The 20326-nt window shown below is 41.4% G+C and overlaps 1 protein-coding gene across 1 annotated transcript in view; it reads left to right on the top strand.

The window, feature by feature from the left end:
- The window catches only part of LOC149306947 (uncharacterized), a 29486-nt gene extending 9841 nt beyond the window's left edge, over positions 1 to 19645 (top strand). Inside the window, exons 12-16 of the mRNA XM_089538232.1 lie at positions 7932 to 7936; positions 14882 to 15027; positions 17658 to 17785; positions 18245 to 18382; positions 19433 to 19645. Coding sequence (XP_089394358.1) covers positions 7932 to 7936; positions 14882 to 15027; positions 17658 to 17785; positions 18245 to 18382; positions 19433 to 19645 — 630 coding nt within the window. The remainder of the gene's footprint in view (positions 1 to 7931; positions 7937 to 14881; positions 15028 to 17657; positions 17786 to 18244; positions 18383 to 19432) is intronic.
- Positions 19646 to 20326: the final 681 nt, after the last annotated feature.

Below are 20326 nucleotides of genomic sequence, written 5' to 3'. Positions count from 1 at the left end.
TTCTCACTTTTGGTCTCCTTGTTGTAACCCTAGGTAGCTGCCTGCTTTCAAAAACATGTCCAGGCCATGAATATATACTTAAATAAATTGAATGTCAATTCGTTGCCTTTTGGTTACATTTTAAAAATTCAAATCCATCCTAATAAAGTGGCTCCAGGGCATTGGGAAATGAGAACGTTGGATTTGGGGATGTTTGCGAGATGTCGGCTTGTGTATAGACCTATCCTAGACAGCAAACACTTACGATTGCTTTAATCCCTTTCCCCAAAAAATTGTTGCAGGACTTTGACTCGCTACATGGAAGAGACACAGGAGCCCTTCAGTACTTACAAGCAGAATTGGTAGAGCCACCTACAGTTTCATTTTCAAGCATCTTGGGACATTTCCTTGAAAGTGCCATGTAAACAGGAGAATCTGTGCAAGCCAAGCGATCATGGCGTTCCTACAATATGGACATAATATATTCAATGTGTTTCGGTAGGCCGATATTGCATAATGGGCAATCGAAAGACCATGGAAGGTAGCCATGGACTTGGAAAAGACCAAAAGCTCATCTCAGCCAAACTGTCGATGCATATTTTAAAACCACAACAACTTAAGCACCGATATAGACGTCTTTGAACTTGTCTCAGGGAGAACTTAGCAAGAAGGCTTCTGAATGTTATAGACTGAATTTTGATCAGACGCTATGGATCAAATACAAGTCACGCAAAAATGGATATAGCCCCAGTGGTGGCTTCCAAAACATCCAACATCCAGAATCCATGCAAGTTGGTGGATTCTGGCATTTGTCCTTTTTGTTATGTGCTGGCAACTTGGCTTTGACTGATCACAAACCTATGAATGAGAGACTTATGTGCGAGTGTGTTTGTGTGTGAAATTGCACACATATTTTTGCACGCCATTGGTTTGCTCAGGAAGCCAGTGTGAGGAATCCTCCATCCTCTGGAGTCAGGCAATAGAGCTAAAGGCAATTGAAGAGGGTTAAAAGTGATTTAAGAGAAGCAGTGTTTCCCATGGAACTCGCACACGTTACCTTTTGTCTCTTACTGGTCAAACAAGTTTTTTTGTGGGGAGGAGGTGAAAAAAAATGGTAAAGTCCCAGTAAATCTACTGTTTTACCAAAGTGAGATAGAAGACAGCATCCTGGGGCAACAATCTCTCCTCTGTATTACCTTCTCAGCACCAAACCAAGTATTATGTTGGACACATACTTAGGTACATCACATTTTCCTCTTCTCATATCTTGATGCAGACACAAATGCCTTTGCTGCTTGGAACTGCAACTCCCAGAATCCCCAATGTGCCTAGACATCCACAAAACTGGTTGGAGATTCTGGCCATTGTAGTCAATTTTTGTAAACTTGGTTGCAAAGCTGGCTGGTGACTGCTGGGCGAGTGGAATGGTGAATCCACTCCACGTTTCAATGCAAACTTTCAAGGAGCTATCCAGAGGTCTGAATGCTAGGTCCAAAATAGGTTTTGCACCCTGGGCCTTATTCCCACTTACAAATAAATCAGTGTGCAATTTGAATCAATGGATCAATTTGACAGCAAAGCGTGGTTCACACTACATTTGCCACGATTGCATTTTTCCTTGTAAAATAGCTCACTTGTGATTCACATTGACAAATGAATCAATTCAAAATGGACCTGCTCCAGCCGGCCAAAGGGCAAATTTAAATTGATTCCTATCCACATCTGGTTCACACTTGCACAGAATCGATTTATCCAAAAAGATGTGGGGAAAACCAGTGTCAAAAAGACACGGGTGAAATGGGTCTAGCACATGGCTCCCCTCTTCGAATCGCTTCAGCGAATTGGTTCAAGTGGAAACCAGGGTCATTTGAACTGGTTCAAACCGATTTGCAATCCGGTTTAAAAGGTAGTGCGAATCAGGCCCTGGATAACTTTTTTAATGTTCAGGCTAAAACCCAAAGCAGGTTCACTGTCTCAAATGAAAGCTATGAGCTGGCATTACTTGACTCAATGCCTTCTCTCTCTCTTTCACAGACATTCTCTCTCAATCTCATTAACTTTCTTTCTTTCTTTCTTTCTTTCTTTCTTTCTTTCTTTCCCTCTCTCTCTCCCTGCCCCTCCTCTATGTATCCACACTGCAAAATTATAGCAGTTTGATCCCACTGTAAATGGCACAACTCCATCTGATGGACTCTTGGGATGTATAGTTTGGTGAGGTACATCCACTCCCTCTGAATTAAATCATTAGGTTCCAAGTGCCTCATGAAACCACCAATCCTCATAGAATCATAGAATAATAGAGTTGGAAGAGACGCAGGGGCCATCCAGTCCAACAACTTGGAAATCCAAATCAAAGTTGGAGCCAAGATAGTTAACAGGGTATCAAAGTGCTACAATTGTCTCATGTGGACACAACCATTTTTCTCTGAAACAACCTTGCTGACAACTTTGGCTCCAATTTGACACTGATTCCTTTGTTTATGTGTGCGCATAAACTTTGATTGTGAAGCAGCTGGTTTCCGTGAAACTTCCTTGGTTGCTACATTGTGGAGCAATATCTTTCTATTAACTTTTGAGTTTGATTTAAAAAGCTAATAGCTTATCAGACACTCAATAAATGTGTATAGTTCTCACTTAAATTAATGGGAAGGGTGTCTTGTTGATGATCAAGTGTTGTGCATAATGACAGGATGAATCTAATGAATGGCAAATATTTAAAAATGGAATTTGAGTTTGATCTCCCCAAAGGGTTTTCTATGCTTGTAGATAATTTATTCTTTGAACTTCTTCGTTCACTAAATAGTGCTGCTGTGCTTAAAGACTCAAACAGATACTTTGCTAAAAAGTGTGCGTTGTTTGAGAAATAGTGATAAAGCACCATTATTCTTGCAGAAACAGTGCAATATTTGCATTTTTTAAAACAAAAAAAGGTAGCTCAGGATTTAAAGATAAGTGTTATTTTACAAAATCAGGCACATATTATGAAGTCATATATTAAAAGCTGAATATACCTTGGAAAGAAACTAATTAAAGAACTCATCAATGTCTTCTTTTGGATTGATCTAAACCTTGTGAAATGTAACAGATTTTTGCGGTACTTGTAAATCGAGAATATGAGCGCACTCGTTTCCTCTATCCCTCACCTTCAATAAACATTTATAGTTTTCAACATTTGGCATGGCTTTTGTTTATCGGCAAGGAACGTGAAAGATAGCTGAAAGGAGGGCTCCCAGTGGATTTCAAGATCCATAGATGTTCAAGTCCCATTAAATGCAATGGCATAGTAAAATGGTGTCTCTTATACAAAACGGCAAAATCAAGGTTTGCATTATGGAACTTTTTAAAGAATACATGCTTGAATCCATGGATAAAGAATCAGCGGATACGGACAACTGACTGTACTGCAAAGATTCCTGGAACTGGATTCTTTGAGTGTTGTCTGCAAAACTGTTTTCCAGGAATGGCCAATTCCTTCTGCACTTTGGAAGGAGTGTGGGCTTTGAAATGCAAACTGAAACAGCCTCTCCCATAAATCCATAATGAGGCAACAAATACAGGGTGTTCCATTGGGGATGGTTCTTTTAAAAGAAAGAAAGAAAGAAAGAAAGAAAGAAAGAAAGAAAGAAAGAAAGAAAGAGTCCATGCTTTGACTGACAAAGGCATTTTCCCCTAAAGTTATTTTTGTTCGTGGATGAATTGAAGATATAGTAGTATCAGTATGTAGAGAGATCTTGTAGCACCTTTGAGACTAACTGAAAGAAAGAGGTTGGCAGCATGAGTTTTCGTAGACTACAGTCTACTTCCTCAGATCCATTTAGATTCAATAATGAGTTAGGAGCAAGTTAGTTATTTGTTTTATTAGAGCCAAAGGTCATATCAAATGCCAAGAGGCCCATTGAGAAAAGCAGAAAGGAGATATTTGCTGATCCACTGCTTTCAGGTGTGTGTCTGTTTGAGTTTTAGGATAACACAGTAATCTTTACCATCACATGAGTCACCTGTAAAAGCGTTCGCTTCTCTGATGTAACATCAGATAAAAAGGTTTCTCTGGAACCCAGAACATTCTTTGCAATGTGGATTAAGACATGTTACATCCTGAACTCTCCATGCCACCCACGCTGTGGAAAGCTAATGTCACGCTCACTCCAGGGCAAACCTTGCTATTTCATTCCATGGACTCACTGTTTTGCAGACATGAACTCCTGCAAGAGAAAAAGTGCAGAGTTAAGGACACTTAGGCCTGGGACAGACCGCTTGAAAGGGGTGGCCTGCTGGCAGCCTACTTTCCTTTGAAGGGAAGCTGCAGCCGCCAAAACACACGGCTTTCCTCCGGAGGAAAAAGAACCCAAGAAAAGCGGGTTCTTTTTCCACCACAGGGCGGATGTAATTAGTGTGCCAATTATGCACTTGTTACGTAAGCGACGCACAGTGATGTGCAATCAATGCGTGTCACTTATGTCACTTATGTCACAATGGCAGCACCCGTTTGCATGGGGTGCCACCATTTTAACGCTGCCACGGCATATTAGGCTTAGGGACCAAGTAGTTGCCGCGTGGTCCCTAACCCTAAAATCAGCACCGGTACACTTCTTGTTGGTGATATGTACTGCACCAATATTTCATATTGTTGGGTAGTCTTCCCATTGATGTGCATCATCAGTCTATCCATTGTGACTAAGTCATTTAATTTGACTATCCAGTCTTTGGTAGTAGGTGTTATTTTATTCTTCCAGTATTTCGTGTATATCATGCGGGCTGCTGTGATCATATAAAGCACCACACTAGTTTCTTCTTGGTTTATTTTTTTCCTGTATGACATCTGTTATGTTAATCAAGAAGAGTTCTGGATTTAAAGGCAGTTTCTTTTGTAATGTCTCTGCCATAATTTTGTGACTATTTTCCCAGGACTTCCTTACTTGTTTGCACTGGCACCACAAATGAAAGAATGGCCCATTTTGTTCTTCACATTTCCAACAGATATTTTTTTTCTTTTAATACGTATCTTTGCCAGTCTTGATGGTGTCATATACCATCTTTAAAAAACAAACTTTACAATAGATCTCTTTTAGATTATCACATTTGGTGAACTTCATGTTACTCTTCCAAACGTTCTCCCAACTTTGTAGAGGGATTTCTTTCCCTATGTTCTGCATCCATTTAACCATGTTGGTTTTGATTGTTAAATTTTTGTGGGCTTTTCGGGCAATGTGGCCATGTTTTAGAAGAGTTTATTCCTGATGTTTTGCAACGTCTGTGGGTGGCATCTTCAGATAAATGAAGATGCCAGCCACAGATGCTGGCGAAACGTCAGGAATAAACTCTTCTAGAACATAGCCACATAGCCTGAAAAGCCCACAAAAATCTATGGATGCTGGCCATGAAAGCCTTCGACTTCACATTGGTTTTGATCGTTTCTTCTTTTAAATCTATATCTAGAGTTAGGGACACAGCAAGCTGGAGCACGGTGGGTTGCAAGGTGACGAACAGGGCTTGGAAAAGCAAAAAGCGCAGTGGTCCCTTAGTGACCACTGGTGCAACGTTTCCCAAATTTTGGTCCTCCAAGTGTTTTGGACTTCAGCTCCCAGAAACCATAGCCAGTTTGCAAACCATCAGGAATTTTGGGAGCTGAAGTCCAAAACGTCGGAAGGAACAAAGTTTGGGAAACACTGCACTGGGTTTGGCTCCAGGACCCCTCATGGATAACAAAATCCATGGATGCTCAAGTCCCATTAAATACAATGGAGTAGTAAAATGGTGCCCCTTGTATAAAATGGCTAAATCAAGATTTGTGTGTGTGTGTGTGTGTGATATTTTAAATATGGTTGGATTTTAAAAAGCCATGTATCGTTGAATCCATGGATTAAAAACTCTGTGAATACGGAGGGCCAACTGTAAAGGGCAAGAATGGGGTTAATTTGCAGTCACCCAGTTTACTGCATTTGTGTTTCCAAGATGCTTTCAGACCTCCTTTGGTTTCAGCCCTGAAAATCAACATCGCCAGCTCCTTAACCAGATGCCGCTGTGGTTAAAAGTGACTCGAGGACTTTTTCCTAGAAAAAAGCTGCAGCATATTCAGCTTGAATTTTTCATGTCAATCTTAATCCTTTAAAAACAGTTGTAATAACAATGAGTCACTCGATATGTGTGTGTATAGCGTTGCCCAGGTAATGGCGACACTTCTTTGGAAAAGCAATTATGCAAAGTCCAAAGTTCATTATTAACCATTCGAAGGCATATGGTGAATTTGTCCTGTGGCGAGCAACTCTTCCCTAGAATCATGGAATGCAAAGACAACACAACGGGCGGAAATTTAGCAAATATTTCCCCCCTCCTCTTTCTTAACCGTATTTACTTGCTGGGGAAAAAGCCATAATGGTAGGAACTGTCCAGGTGCCCATTCACACTGCACAGTTAGGACAATGTGGTTCCGCTATAGCTGCCATGGATGCATCCTGTGGAATCCTGGGATTTGTAGTTTGCTGAGGCTCTAGAGTTCTCCGGCTGAGAACTCCAATTGTGTATGGGCCTTCATTGGGACAGCATGGCATAGTGGTTTGCACATTGGAGTATGATTCTAAAGATCAGGGTTCAATTTCCAACTCGATTATGAAACCCACTGGGTGACCTTGGGCAAGTCATATACGCTCAGCCTCAGGGGAAGGCAATGGCAAACCTCAGAACAAATCTTGCCAGGAAAACTCCATGATAGGTTCACCTTAGGGTCACCATAAGTTAGAAACGACTTGAAGGTGCACAACCACAGCAACAACGGGCCTTCAAATCGCCTGTCAACTTATGGTGAAGTTGCAGCTCCCTAAAAGTGTTCTCTCCCCCCAAAAAAAAACTATGGCCTAAATTCAATGGCTAGTGCCAACTAAAGTAGCCCCACTGAATCAATGGGATAGGCATGGATATTCACTTACTGTTAAGCAATTGATTCCATGGGTTGGGTCCAGTTCAGCTTCTGAGTCTTCAGGATGAAAATGAGAATCATGTGGTCCTCCAGATGTCATTGCATTGCAAAGCCCAGCATGCCTTATTATTGGCTGTGCTGGCCAGGGCTGTTGGGAGCTGCACTCCAATAATATCTGATGGACCATGCAATGATCACCCCAACATGAGCTGTTGTTAGCACTGTTGGAAAACTGCACCATTCCCACACTTGCTTTAGAAGAACTGGCCCATATGGGTCCAGATTGTTTTTGTAAATATGAGGGTCCAAAACTTTTTCTTTTTAATTTAAACAAAATCCACCAATGCTTTGCAAAGTGGCTGATTCTCACAATCATACAGCCTTGACTTTGGTCAACAGCTGCTGCACAAAAGCTTGATTTACAGCCGGTGTGATAGTTCTGCGGAAAACGGACCCAGGTTGTTTGTTAGTAACAGCAGACGACAACTAACCCATTCAATGATTTTATGGCAAATAAATCTTATCTTTACTGCCAGTTGTTATGAGAGGTTAGCCCTTGTGCGTATATGTGTTTTCAAGTCGCCTGTTGACTTCTGGTGACCCCATGGATTTTATAGGGTTTTCTTGGGAAATGACAGCTCAGAGGTGGTTGTGCCAATCCTTTCCTCTAAAACAGAGCCTAGAGCACCTGGGAATCATTGGCAGTCTCCCCTCTAAGCACTAACCAGGGCTGTCCCTGCTTAGCTTCCAGGATTGGACAGGATCTTTAGAGTATTTATTCAACCCATATCTCCAAGGAATAAAAAATTCTTCATTCTTGAGACTGTGATTTTGGGGTTTTGCTGGAGTTTGCCAATTTGCTGTTGTCTTTGTGTTAATGTTTCCATTCTTTGAGGATGGTGGTTGTTCATACCAATTGCTTGGATCTGCCCTAGGGCTCTTCCAAAATTTTTCAAACTCTGTTTTACTAAAGTGGTCCTGCAATCGGATGGACAAACTTTCTGCTCTCTGAATTTCTCTTTCTGAATTTTTCTTACAGTTGTGGTAAGTGCACAACTGGTGCAAGAGAAAAGTACGTTTTTTGTTGTTGTTCCAATATCTCAGAAATGAAAAGAAATCTACTCGAGGGTGAGGGATATTGCAATTGTTGCTGGGAATCACCAGAATGTAGTCCAGGAGCTCTTGCCTCTCCCAGAGGAACACCAAGCTTTTATGAAACATCATATCAATGTCACAGAAGCAGAGGACATTCGCTCAAGGTTTGCATTATACAAGAAGCAGGGCTTCCATCTACTGGCAGGAAAATATATTTCCAGACCTACAGCAATCGCTGGCTCATCCTTAGTCATGTTTTTTATACTAACGTTACTTGTAAATCATAGTTCCTGAATCTCTCCTTTCTCCCCCCACTGAGCCTCACCCCATTCAACCCTTCCCTTCCACTAAGATTTGGGGTATAATGCCATAACCCATTTCTGCCAAAAGAGACATTTAGGGTGCAGTGGTGCCACCCCAACCTATGGTGTCACCATGTACGATCTGCACCCCTTGCACCCCCTAGTAATGCCCTTAATGCATACTATATTTGCACTTTCAACTCACTTTGCACCAACTGAAGTAAGCTGAGGACAGAGTGGGAAAGTGGAAGGAAGAGAGAGAATCTGGAACATTTTAATTGCAGCGAAACTTGGAACTTTCTGCATTGAAAACATGTATCCTGCCTACTACTCAACTGTGGTCTTTCCCACTCTGGGAGGGAACTTGCTGACCTTTGCAGTGTTAAACCTAGTTAGTTTTCCAGTCAGATAAAATTCATTTGCAACTGTCTGCAAACAGAAATATCAGCCTATGATGCTTGTCTCGGCAGCACTTTGCAGTGCTTTATGCTGCGCACATCAACTTGACTCCAATCCATTTGTGTTATCTGAACCTCAGAGGAATACAAAGCGATCCGTTTCCATGTGGTTTCCTTTTCGGTCCCTAACTATGAAATATTTAAACACCAACGCTTTTCACTTGCAGGACACCTGTTGCTTTTCAAAGGACTGGATCTTCCTCTCCTTCCACTCACATAAAGATGCTGAACTTTCTCTGTATAGTATCCATTTTAATATCTTGCCATGCTGCAAACGGACAGCTAGAAGAGGAAGAAGATTGTGGAAATGGATTTAATTGTTCATGGAGACAACAAACCCCCCTGACTTGTCCAGCAGGTATGAAGAAACAAGCAAAGAGCAATTTCCCTTTTGTTTGTTTGGCTGCTTTAAAGTCTCCATTCCTCTGATGCAATTATTATTTTGCAAACAAATTTTTGATGGATGGTTTCACTTGGCTACTCTATTCTGAATCCAGACCCCAGGAAACTTTTTTTCTGATGCTGTGAAATTTAAAATAGCTGGTTTAATGTAGTATTAGGGTACAAAGTTTGTGTGGATGATTTAAGTGGATATTTTCATATGTTACAGATCAAATACAGGTTGAGTCTTATTTATCCGAAATGCCAAGGACCAGAAGTGTTTTGGATTTTGGAATATTTCCATATACATAATGAGATATCTTGGAGACGGGACCCAGCTCTATACATGAAATTCCTTTAAGTTTCATAATACACTTTATACACTTAGCCTGAAGGTGATTTTACACATAATGTGTTTAATCATTTTGTGCACGAAACAAAGTTTGTGTACCATCAGAAAGCAAAGGTGTGACTATCTTTGCCACTCATGTGGACAATTTTGGATTCTGGAGTATTTCAAATTTTGGAAGACTCAACCTGCATACATAATATATGCATTAAACAGATCTTGTAGCATCTTTTAGACTAACTGAAAGAAAGAAATTGGCAGCACAAGCTTTGATAGGCTTCACTTTACTTCCTCAGATGCATTTGGTGGAATGGAAGCCAGGTACAGGCATATATAACTGCATTAAACATACACACACACATATATATGCCTTAAACATTAATTTTTTAAAGATCATTGCCAACACCTGAATGGTGAATTTAGATATTTGGTGGCGTCCCTGCATTCCAATTAATTTCAATTCATCCTTTTTGCTTCAAGGTTTTTTCTGCCCGGATGATGGTTCTGCCCCAGTTCCATGTCCAGAAGGTACCTTCCGCTCTTTGGGAAGTTTTCCTTTCCATTTGTGTTTGCCCTGTCCTGTGAATTTCTTCAATGCTAAGCATGGTCAGTCAGCTTGCTTTCCATGTGGCTCCGAGGCTGTCCAACCCAAGGAAGGACAAAAAGTTTGCATTTGCCTTCGGGAAGGCCGGATATTCCAGGTATTGAACTTTTTCTGAGTCGCAGCTCATCCACATACCTGTCCAAGTCCTCTCTTGATGATAGACTCACATATGTGAAATTCAGTTCAAGCTGTCTGTGAAAATATTCCAGGTCAAAAAATAGAATGAGATCTTGAGAGATTTGAGGATGGAATCCCTGAAATAAATAGAAATATCCTAGTGGACCAAAACCCAGAGAATAGCATGGAAATAGCACTGAAGCAAGGCATAGAAAAGAACCATGGTGGTCTTCCATTGTTAATCTCGGGACCATGCTTCATGAAAATGTCCAGTCTCCTTACAGCTGTGTAAATTTAACAGCCATCTAGTGACAGCAAATCTTCCAATTTAGGAGGAAATGCCTCTTTTTAAATGACAACCAGAATCCCCTCCTGGCTGGGGGATTCTGGGAGTTGTCCAAAAAAGGAACTGTATCCAAACTCTGCCCATTTATACTATGCCAAGAGGTACTTCATTTTTATCTACCCTGATTTTAATGCCAAATCTTTCCATCTAATGTAGCCTTTATACATGGAGAAAACATTCAGGCCTCCTTTTCATCAGAATGCCCTTTTAAAGGAAATTCATTATTATTACTATTATTATTATTATTATTAATCAAGCCTTATTTATAAAGCACTGTAAATTTACACAGTGCTGTACATACAATCAGTTCTTTTATTATTTATTGTTGTTATGTGCTTTCAAGTCAACTCTGAGCTTATGGCAACCCGAATGCTTTCGTCTAAGGCTGAGAGAGTGGGACTTACCCAAAGTCACCCAGTGGGTTTCTATAGCTAAGCAGGGATTCGAACCTTGGTCTCCAAGTGTCTTAGTCCAACATGTAGTCTACTACGTCACAATGGCTCTCTCCTTTTCTTTTTCAGCCCAGTGATGCTCAGTGTCCATGCGCCCCTGGTTATAAAAGCCCTACCAATGACAGGAGATGGGATTGTGTGAAGGAAGTATATAACATCTGCAGAGATGCAGCCATCCGGAACCAAGAGGGACAGTGCTTAACTAAAGAGGAATGGACACACTACTGTGCAGACAAGGTACTGTAGACCATGGGTATAATATGGGTCAGGCAATTCCAATTTTGAGTCTGAGTGGACTTAATTTCGTGCCCCCATTTTGGTCATGGATCTCTCAGGGTGCATTTACACTGTGGAAATAATGCAGTTTTACACCACTTTAATTGCCGTGGCTTGATTGACATGCTAATTACACGCTAATTACAATAGCAATGCAAATTCTAAACTGGCAGACAGCTCAGATCAAAGGTCTTGCAAAGCTTTAAATATGTGATATCTTCCAGGAGAAGCAGTTCAGGCAGCAGGAGAAATCCATATGTTTGCTCATAAGATGTTTTTGTTCAAGCAAGCTATTAATAATGTCTTCAGTCTCAAGGAGGCTTCTTATTGGGGTGCATGCTGTGTTTAACTTCTTGTCCCTTTTATTCCCCTTGCATTTTTGATGCCCAGATAAAAGACAGTCAGGTGAGAAGATGTTTGGATTATTTCTGTTTAGCTACTAAGTACATATTGCTGTCAATTCATCTCCTCTGCTAGGTTTGCGCCGGCCCCAAAGACTACCAGGGATATGACAAAGTCCTTGGCCTTTGCCTTTGTCAAGCTGACAATCTCGACAGCGTCTGCAGTCCCCAATGCAGACGACGACAAAGAAACATTTTTCAGTTTGTCTGTGACCAAGAACCAGCTCGGCTTTCTTTGACTTACAGAAATGGGAGTCAGGTAAAACTACAAATGTCAGCTAAGTTAGCTAGTAGGCTCGCTGGAAGGCCACTTTGGCAAGACTGTGGTGGGACAATCCAACATGAGCCTGCCTCTTCTTCTCAAAAGAATACCATAGACATAACTTAGACACTTCACTGTTTTTATATTCCAGGTTTGGCAATGGAGATGACAAATGGCATCATTTATGGGGCTGGGTTTGGCTTGCAGCTATTAGGTGCTAACTCTCCGGACCCAGCATAAGGCATGATTTCTCCACCTGAGAAAGACTTCCAACTGGGTCACTTCAACAATTATTGCTGCCGATTAGTTTAGACCAAGGAGTTTATCGCACAGACTTTTAACCCAACTGCACCCTAACAGCCAGGATGCAGGTTGCAGGCAGAAATTATCACATGTAATTTGCATTTAACTGCGTCGGCCAAGTACAGCCCGGCTGCATCCTGGGTCCCAGGAGCACTGAGCAAGCCTCTTTGCAAAGCTGGGAGCTTTCCAACTTTGAAATGCGGTGCCTGGAACCGGTATGCAGCTGGGCTGTATTCAGCCTGCAAAATTAAATGTGAATTATATGTGATAATTCCTGCTTGCATCCTCTATCTTGGCTGCATACCATTAGGGTGCAGTCGGGTTAAAAATCTGTGTGATAAACTCCCAAATCAGATCCTTTCTGCTTTGGAGTGGTGTCACTAAGGGGTGCAGGAACTAGGGACCACACTGGGTGACATCTTCAGAGGGGTATCACCAACCCTAGTGATACCACCACCGCAGACCTCCTCATGCATCATGGATGGAGAAGAATCCTCTTGTTATGCCCAGGGCCAAGTGGGAACGGCAGAGGCAGAGAGAAGAGGTGTGTGCTTGTTGTGTGAATTCTGCACCATGTGAAGGGCATCACCCTTCTGACTTCCAGCCCTGAATTTTCATGGTGCCTCACTTGATGCCTCTCCATCCCCATGGGTGGTACCATAACCCCCTGGTTGTCTTAAGCCACTTCTATCCCCCAGTTTAATGGGTAGCAGGGCCACATCCATCACCACCACTTTTCCAACACCACATCCAACTGGCCACCCGAAGGGACACAAAACCGGGCACCTTACTAATGTCCTAGCTTGCTCCTTCTGATTTTCATGGGACACCCAGGGAGCAAGAGGGCAAAGATTATTAAACACACATTATTATTATTATATGAAGCACAGAGACTCTGAAATTTATGTACTATATAAGTTAAGGGCAGTCTGAAAAAATCAAAACCCCAGATGAGCCCATTTGGAAGGGTGAGATTCCACTGCTCCACTTCTCCTGCTGTGTTAATTGATACAAACTACGTTTGCACTTTGAACTCAGTTTTTGCAGCAACTGAAGTGTTCTGAGGACAAAGGGGGAAAGTGGAAGGAAGTGAGAGAAACCAGGATGTTTGAAAGGCAGCTGAGAAGCGGGACAGCGGAGGATTTACTGGGGCTGCCCTTACCAAACTGGGGCAGTTGGAAGATATGCTCCCAATGCGCGAGACTTGTGTTGCTTAGAATTTATCTTTAAATTCTTTATAGGCTGGCATTTTATTGGAAGAAATCAAGCCTTCGTTGCAAGTGTTAAACTTCTACAGTGAAAATGGTTGCACCTCTGAGGCGAAGAAAGGATCCCAGCCTGTGTACATAGTAAAAACAAATGGTAAGTGTTTGCTTCCTAAGACAATCTCATTATTTTCCCCATCCCCTCTAATTACCACAGCATTTTATATGTGAGTTGTGATCCTATATTGAGGAGATGGAGCATATACTACAAATGACTAGAAGGGAATTCAAGGAAGATACATTTGCTACAGTTTGATCTCCTTTGATATCATCAGTAACTGATTAATAGTACAGGGAACTTGTAGTACCTTTGAGACGGACTGTGCAAAAGAAGTTGTAGCATAAGCTTTCATAGACATGGTCAATGAGCCACCATCATTGTGTGGTCCACCATCACATCAATGAACATTTATGGTTTCATCAATATAAAACTATGTATTATCATGTATGATATCATGTAATCACTTTTTGGACACAGAAAAAATTAAAAACAGTACTTGTGATGCTTATCTTATGCTTGGTTTTATTTCCCTCTTGTTTTATTTTTATTTTCCTATGATGATTTTTGTTCTTTTTTATTGTCTGAAATATTTTTTTAAAAAAAAAGTTTAAAAGAGATGGAGCACAACTTTATGCTCGTGGGCTTAAGCTGAATTGTGCAATGCCACCTCACGAAGGAATGGCAGTTGTGACACTGTGCAACTGAATGAGCAACCAGATGTGGATGTGCATTAGGCACGAAACATCTGCACACACAATGTACAATTCATATCTGTGTGTGTGGTGTGTGAGAATCCCAATATTTTTCTATCTATTTTGCTGCAGGAAGAGGGTTCTTAGGGGTATACAATCCCGAACCAGAGATGCTCCATTATTTCCTTACCGCAGATGGGATCGCATCAGCAAACGGATGGGAGACCCCAGCTTCCTCAGGTATTTTTTGTCTCTATGTCTGTCTATAGAAGGTCAATCCAGTTTCAATCCCAACTGTTGGACTGAATAATTTTTTTTAAATGAAATTGAAAAGTAGGCTTAAAAACCAGCATAGGTCTTATTTCTCCCAGGGGCATCTGGCAGAGAAAAATCTAGATTTTACTGGTCACAACTCCAGCAGCCTTCCAACTCTACACTGAAAATCACTTTTACTGGCATCTTCAACCCAACTGCATGCCTCAGGATTCATGAGATCGTCATGTTCATTGTTTCCAAAAATCATTATCCCATCTATGATGTGTAAGTACCATTTCTGAACCCAGTTGAACGTTTCTGTTGACTGGGAGGATGGCTGGGATTCTGCATCAGGAGACATAGGGTGCATCCCTACAAGTTCCTTTTACAGAACAGCCTGCTAACTTTTTCTACCCATGTCTGTTCCTAGCAACAACTTGTATAATACAAACCTTGAGTTTGACTGGGGTGGTTTCCGCAGCCTAGCAGAGGAAGCAACGTTGACCTCGGACACCAGCGATGTCCTCCTCTTCTTTTACCAGTTCCACGATCCGGGAACTTACGTCTTGCGGCTAAGTAGCAACCAGCATAAACGAATGGCATGTCTCTTTACAAAGTAGACTTTCTAAGCTAAGCAGACTTTCTCAACTAAGCTAAGTAGACTTAGCTAAAGCTAGACTAATGTATTAGTACTATAACACCTACAGCGGGTGGAGGGTTTACATCTATGAAAGGAATTGGCCATTTGTCTCACCTCTAAGCTATTCATTCTATTTCACATCATACATTTATAGCATTGTGATACCACTTTGACTTCCATGACTGCAAATTATGGAATCCTGGGATTTGTAGCTGGGAGACGCACTATTTCTCTTTGGCTGAGAATTCTAAATTCTGAAACTGCAAATCTCAGGATCCCATAGGATGCAGCCATGGCAGTTAAATTGGTATTGTAGCATAGTAACTATGAAAGGGACTATCTATAATAATATTACAATAAAATTATTAAATAGAAAAATGAAGCTGAAAGCATTCAGGTGCAATTCCAGTTGACTCCAATGAACAATGTCATGTGCTGAGGCTTTTCCAAATTGGGTATATGCCCTTTTTCTGAAAGCTTTCCAAAGTATTTGGGCCTTTCTGTTGTGTGAATGTCGCTTCCATGCCATCTGATCTGGCTTTCCTGGCTCTGTGTGGTTCTTTTTGCAAAGTACATCAGAGTCATGCCTTACGGCGGACAGTGTTACGAAGACGGACCCTTCTTCCCAACAACTCCCAGGCATGTCGTCCAAGTGGGAATCGCGCCGATCCCAGATCTCATACTGAAACCCGACTGGCAAGCAATTGTTGGGATAATAGTTGGACTTGTCTTTCTCCTCCTCATCTGCCTCCTAGTAGTTGTGAGTAAATGAAAGACAACAACCACAACAAACCTATGCCTCCCACTTGTCCCCGTTTGACAGGGACAGTCCCAGTTAATCCGTTTGTTGTGCCACTTTTTCAATTGGTTTTAAAATGTCCCAGTTTCTCTCTCCTCCTCCCACTTTCCGCCTTTGTCCTCAGCTTACTTCAGTTGCTGCAAACTGACTTCAAAAGTAGTTTACACTCAATTAAGTCATCAAGAGGAATAGAGATAAAGGGGCAAAATCTAGATCTTCCCCATAGGCTCAGGTAAAAGCAAACTGCTGCATCCTCTCCTAGCTTATGTGTCCTTCCTCACTTCTAATGTTTGCCATCTTGACCAAACTCTGTTCTGGCTTGGACACGTGTCCCAGTTTCCATATATGAAATGTTGGAGATTATGGTACAGTTTGTGGGGGCTGCAGGATATTGGTGGATGGAGCTAAAGGCAAAAAATTGTGAGACCTAAAACTGCAGAATATTTTAATTTAAGGTTCTTTGTGCCATAGGAAAAAGATTCCAGACTTATAAAATGGGGATAAAATATACAAAAGCTAAAAAAATAATAATGGTGTCATAGGGAGGGGTGTGTGACCATCTTGGCAACTGCTGTACAGTTTGCTCTTTTGGTGTTATTTTTGCAGTTTCTTTGTCAAGTCTTTGGCTGGTCCAGGAAACAGTGCCTCAACCCTCGGTTCCGACAATTGCAGATGAAATATAATCTGGATAAATATTCTTCCAAAGAATCGAAGTTTGATGCCCTCAGAAAGTATCACCCTGGGATACAGAAAAGTGCCAGTACAGATAACAATTGCAGCCGCGTAGAGCAGAGAGGTGTGTGAGTACTTAATGTTATTGCGTGCAAAGAAATGGATCAAATTTGATGAGACATTTCCATTGGAGAATCCTGTTCATCATCAGTTCTCCCATTATTGCCAATTCATCTTTGAATTACTTTAAATCTTAGCAAGCACTCCAGACTGCCATCATCCTAAAGTGGCATAATCAATTGTTGGACATAATGGGAAGTATAGTCCAGTAATGAATAAAGGGCAATATGCTCCTCATCTCTGCCTTCGATCTTTTAAATATCTTGCCTTTTTTGGACCATGATCTCCAGAGGTGGGATCCCATTGGTGAGGCTCATTTAGAGTAAATAAATTCAATCAGTTGCAGAATAGTGAATGAACATCTACACATATCCAATTGATTTAGTAGCTCTCCTGCCATTAGGACTAACAAAAGAATTTAGGCTGGGATGTGTCCTTGTGAATATATTAATATGAACTAATTTATATTATGTACTGCATTATATAAGAAATCATAGAATCATAGCACTGGAAGGGGCCACAAAGTCCATCCAATCCAACTCCCTTTGGCCATGCAGAATACACAATCAAAGCACTTCCAACAGATGGCTATCCAGCCTCTGTTTAAAAACCTCCAAAGGAGACTTCATTACACTCCAAGGGAGCATCTTCCACTGTTTAACAGCTCTTGCTATTAGGAAGTTCTTCCTACTGTTGAGGTGGAAACTCTTTTCCTGTAGCTTTCATCCATTGCTTTGTGTCCTAGTCTCTGGAGCAGCAGAAAAAAGCTTGTTCCCTCCTCAATATGACATCCCTTCAAATATTTAAACATGGTTATCATGTCACCCTATCTATCACCCTATCTTTTTAATTTGTATCATTAATTTGTATCTTGCAATACATCTTTCTTCTTTCCCACATTTCCATGCTTCTCTATGATTGTTACTGTTATTCTTTATGCTGATAATCAGGCATTTACTTTATCTCTCTTTATAGGTGGGTATGAAATATGGGACTCTGAAGAACAAATAGACCTGGATTCGTTCAATACCAATGTCTTCTTTGAAATTTTGGTTACACAGTCTCTGGCAGTAACAGCCAAACTGAGTCAGTTTAAGGAAGAGGTACGTAGTGGTTATATCCTCTACTGTTGTGGTTGTGTGCCTTCAAGTTGTTTCTGCCTTACATCGACCCTAAAGTGAAGCTGTTATGGGGTTTTCTTGGCAAGTTTTTTCAGAGGGAGTTTGCCATTGTTTCTCCGAGGCTGAGAGAGTATGACTTGCTCAAAGTCACCCAAAGGGTTTACATGGTCGATCCAGGATTCAAGCCCTGGTCTCTAGAGCCCTAGTTCAATGCCCAAACCACTACACCATGCCAGCTCTCTCTATTATTATCAAATAAATCTAATAGATTTAATCTCCTACTTAAAGTCTTCAGCGCCATTCCTCCATGGTGTCACACTATTAATAATTCTGACTATGCCATTTTCATAGGCTCAGAGGATCGTAGATGATTTTTAAAAATTAAAGCCAGATCAACAACCACAAGTTGTTAATTCAACAGTGCTTTCATTTCCTTGGCAGCTGAAACACTTGTATCACAAACTTCTGGAGGAAACCGCCTCACTCAGAGATCTGTGGATAGCCAAGGTTGGCATTCCTGATGGTGTTGAATCTTCCAGTGATGGGTTGGTGAGAAACTACACCAAGGCGAAACAGCAGGTAGAGGCGGGTAGGGTGATGGTGGCATCAGTGCCCTTTGCCAAGTAATAAGACTTGAGCTGCTGTATTGATCACACAGAAACAGAGAGGAGGGATGAGGTGTTGTTGGAGAAAAGACAGGTTGTTGTTGTTGTTGTTGTTGTTGTGTGCCTTCAAGTAATTTCTGATTTATGGCGACCCTAAGGAGATGAACCCATAATGAGGTTTTCTTGGCCAGACTTGTTCAGATTTATTCTGTAAATTAAGCTAGCAAAATGGAAATTCTAATGGAAAGAAAAGCCGTCCTTCATTGCATCAGGTGGCCTCTAGAAGGTTCAAAAAATTGTTTAATTATGCAAGTTTTACCTGAATTGGTTGTTTCATTTTATCTGCACATATTGTTAGTTCTGAATAACATGGTTGCTGAAACAGCTTGAACTGCTCCTCCTTTTGGGGGATACAGGAAACTATCCCTATTATTTCCATGTCATTTCTGCTTCTGGTACCAAATTTTCTGTGAAGGCTGTAATGTCTAGAAACCCATCTGCTTCACTACGATATTCCTGGATTGTTTGCACTGCAGTGACTTTTGAGTGGTGGCTATTGGATCCCATCTCAGCAGAGAGGTGGATCTGCGCTTTGATGCTGCTTCACCTATCATGGCTCCATCCTATGGAATCCTGATTTGGTCAAGCTTTCTGACCAGGAAGGCTAAGTATCTCACTGAACAACAAATCCCAGCATTCCATAGCATTGAGCCATGGCAGTTAAAGGGGTGTCAAACTGAATTATTTCTGCATGCAGATGGAGTCTAAAGCCCAGATTGGATTTCATCACTCTACTGACATGGGAGCTACCAGCCACCACTGTGTACTTTTGCATTTCTTTCTCCTTCTCACCCCCAAAGCTGTCTGTTCGGTCAGTGGTTGTAGTACCCAAACCTTCTAGGTCTGGGCATTGCATCTGTGGGGCAAAGAAACACACCATCAGGAACTGGAAATAAAAGGCTTGGCTGCATGAACAAAGAGCCAACATCCTCATTGGTTGTATGCTCTTTAATGTTGCTGTTAGGCAGAGGAGGAGATCCAGAGAAGAAGACACTTGGCCACTGAGTATGAAGAATGTGTGAGTCGGCAGCTCTGCTTACTGACGGAGGAGCTGAAATCTCATGAGGAGCATTGGGTGGCCTTTCATTCAGCTCTCCGAGAAGCAACAAGATTGACAGAGTTGCTGGCAGACACATTGTCTTCTGGAGAAGAATCAAAGTCAAACCATCACCGGTAAGAGAAATCCCACCTCAAGAATCAGAGCCTGTCAACATCACAGCCTTGCTGGGACATTAATTTCTTTAATACAATTCCCTGAATCCCCAAGTGGCTATGTACAGTCAGCCCTCAGTATCCAAAGATGTTTTTTTATCCACAGATTCAACCATCCATGGCTTGGAAATGTATAAATTCCAAAGAGAAAACCTAATTTAGCCATTAAGGAACACAATTTTATTATGCCATTGCATTTAATGGGACTTGAGCATCCACAGATTTTGGTATCCATGTTGAGTCCTGGAACCAAACCCTAGCAGATACCAAAGGCAAATTGTAAATGGGTTGTTATTGTTGTTGTTGCTGCTGCTGCTGTGTGCCTTCAAGTCATTTCCAACTTATGTCAACCCCAAGGTGAACCTATCATTGGCCTTTACACCATACTGACTCTCATATAAATAGGACATAATATAATAACACAACCCACTATCATCTCTATGTCTTCAAGAAGGGTAGATGGCTATAGGTTAATATTAACAATGGACCTCTCACCAAAGTAGCACTTTGGAAAGTTACTTCTTTGGACGACAGTTTCCCAGATCTCTCAACCTGCATATTTTCCCCAGTCTTCATGTGCATTCTTAAAGAAAGGAAATGCAATAAATACATATCAGCAAATACAGTGGCCCAAACCCAATGACTA

The sequence above is a fragment of the Sceloporus occidentalis genome, unplaced genomic scaffold, assembly GCF_023333645.1.
Source record: "Sceloporus occidentalis isolate IW3139 unplaced genomic scaffold, rSceOcc1.0.p SCAF_9, whole genome shotgun sequence".
Taxonomy (NCBI): Eukaryota; Metazoa; Chordata; class Lepidosauria; order Squamata; family Phrynosomatidae; genus Sceloporus; species Sceloporus occidentalis.
The sequence above is the reverse complement of the archived record's forward strand: the minus strand, read 5'-3'. Positions and strand labels throughout refer to the sequence as shown.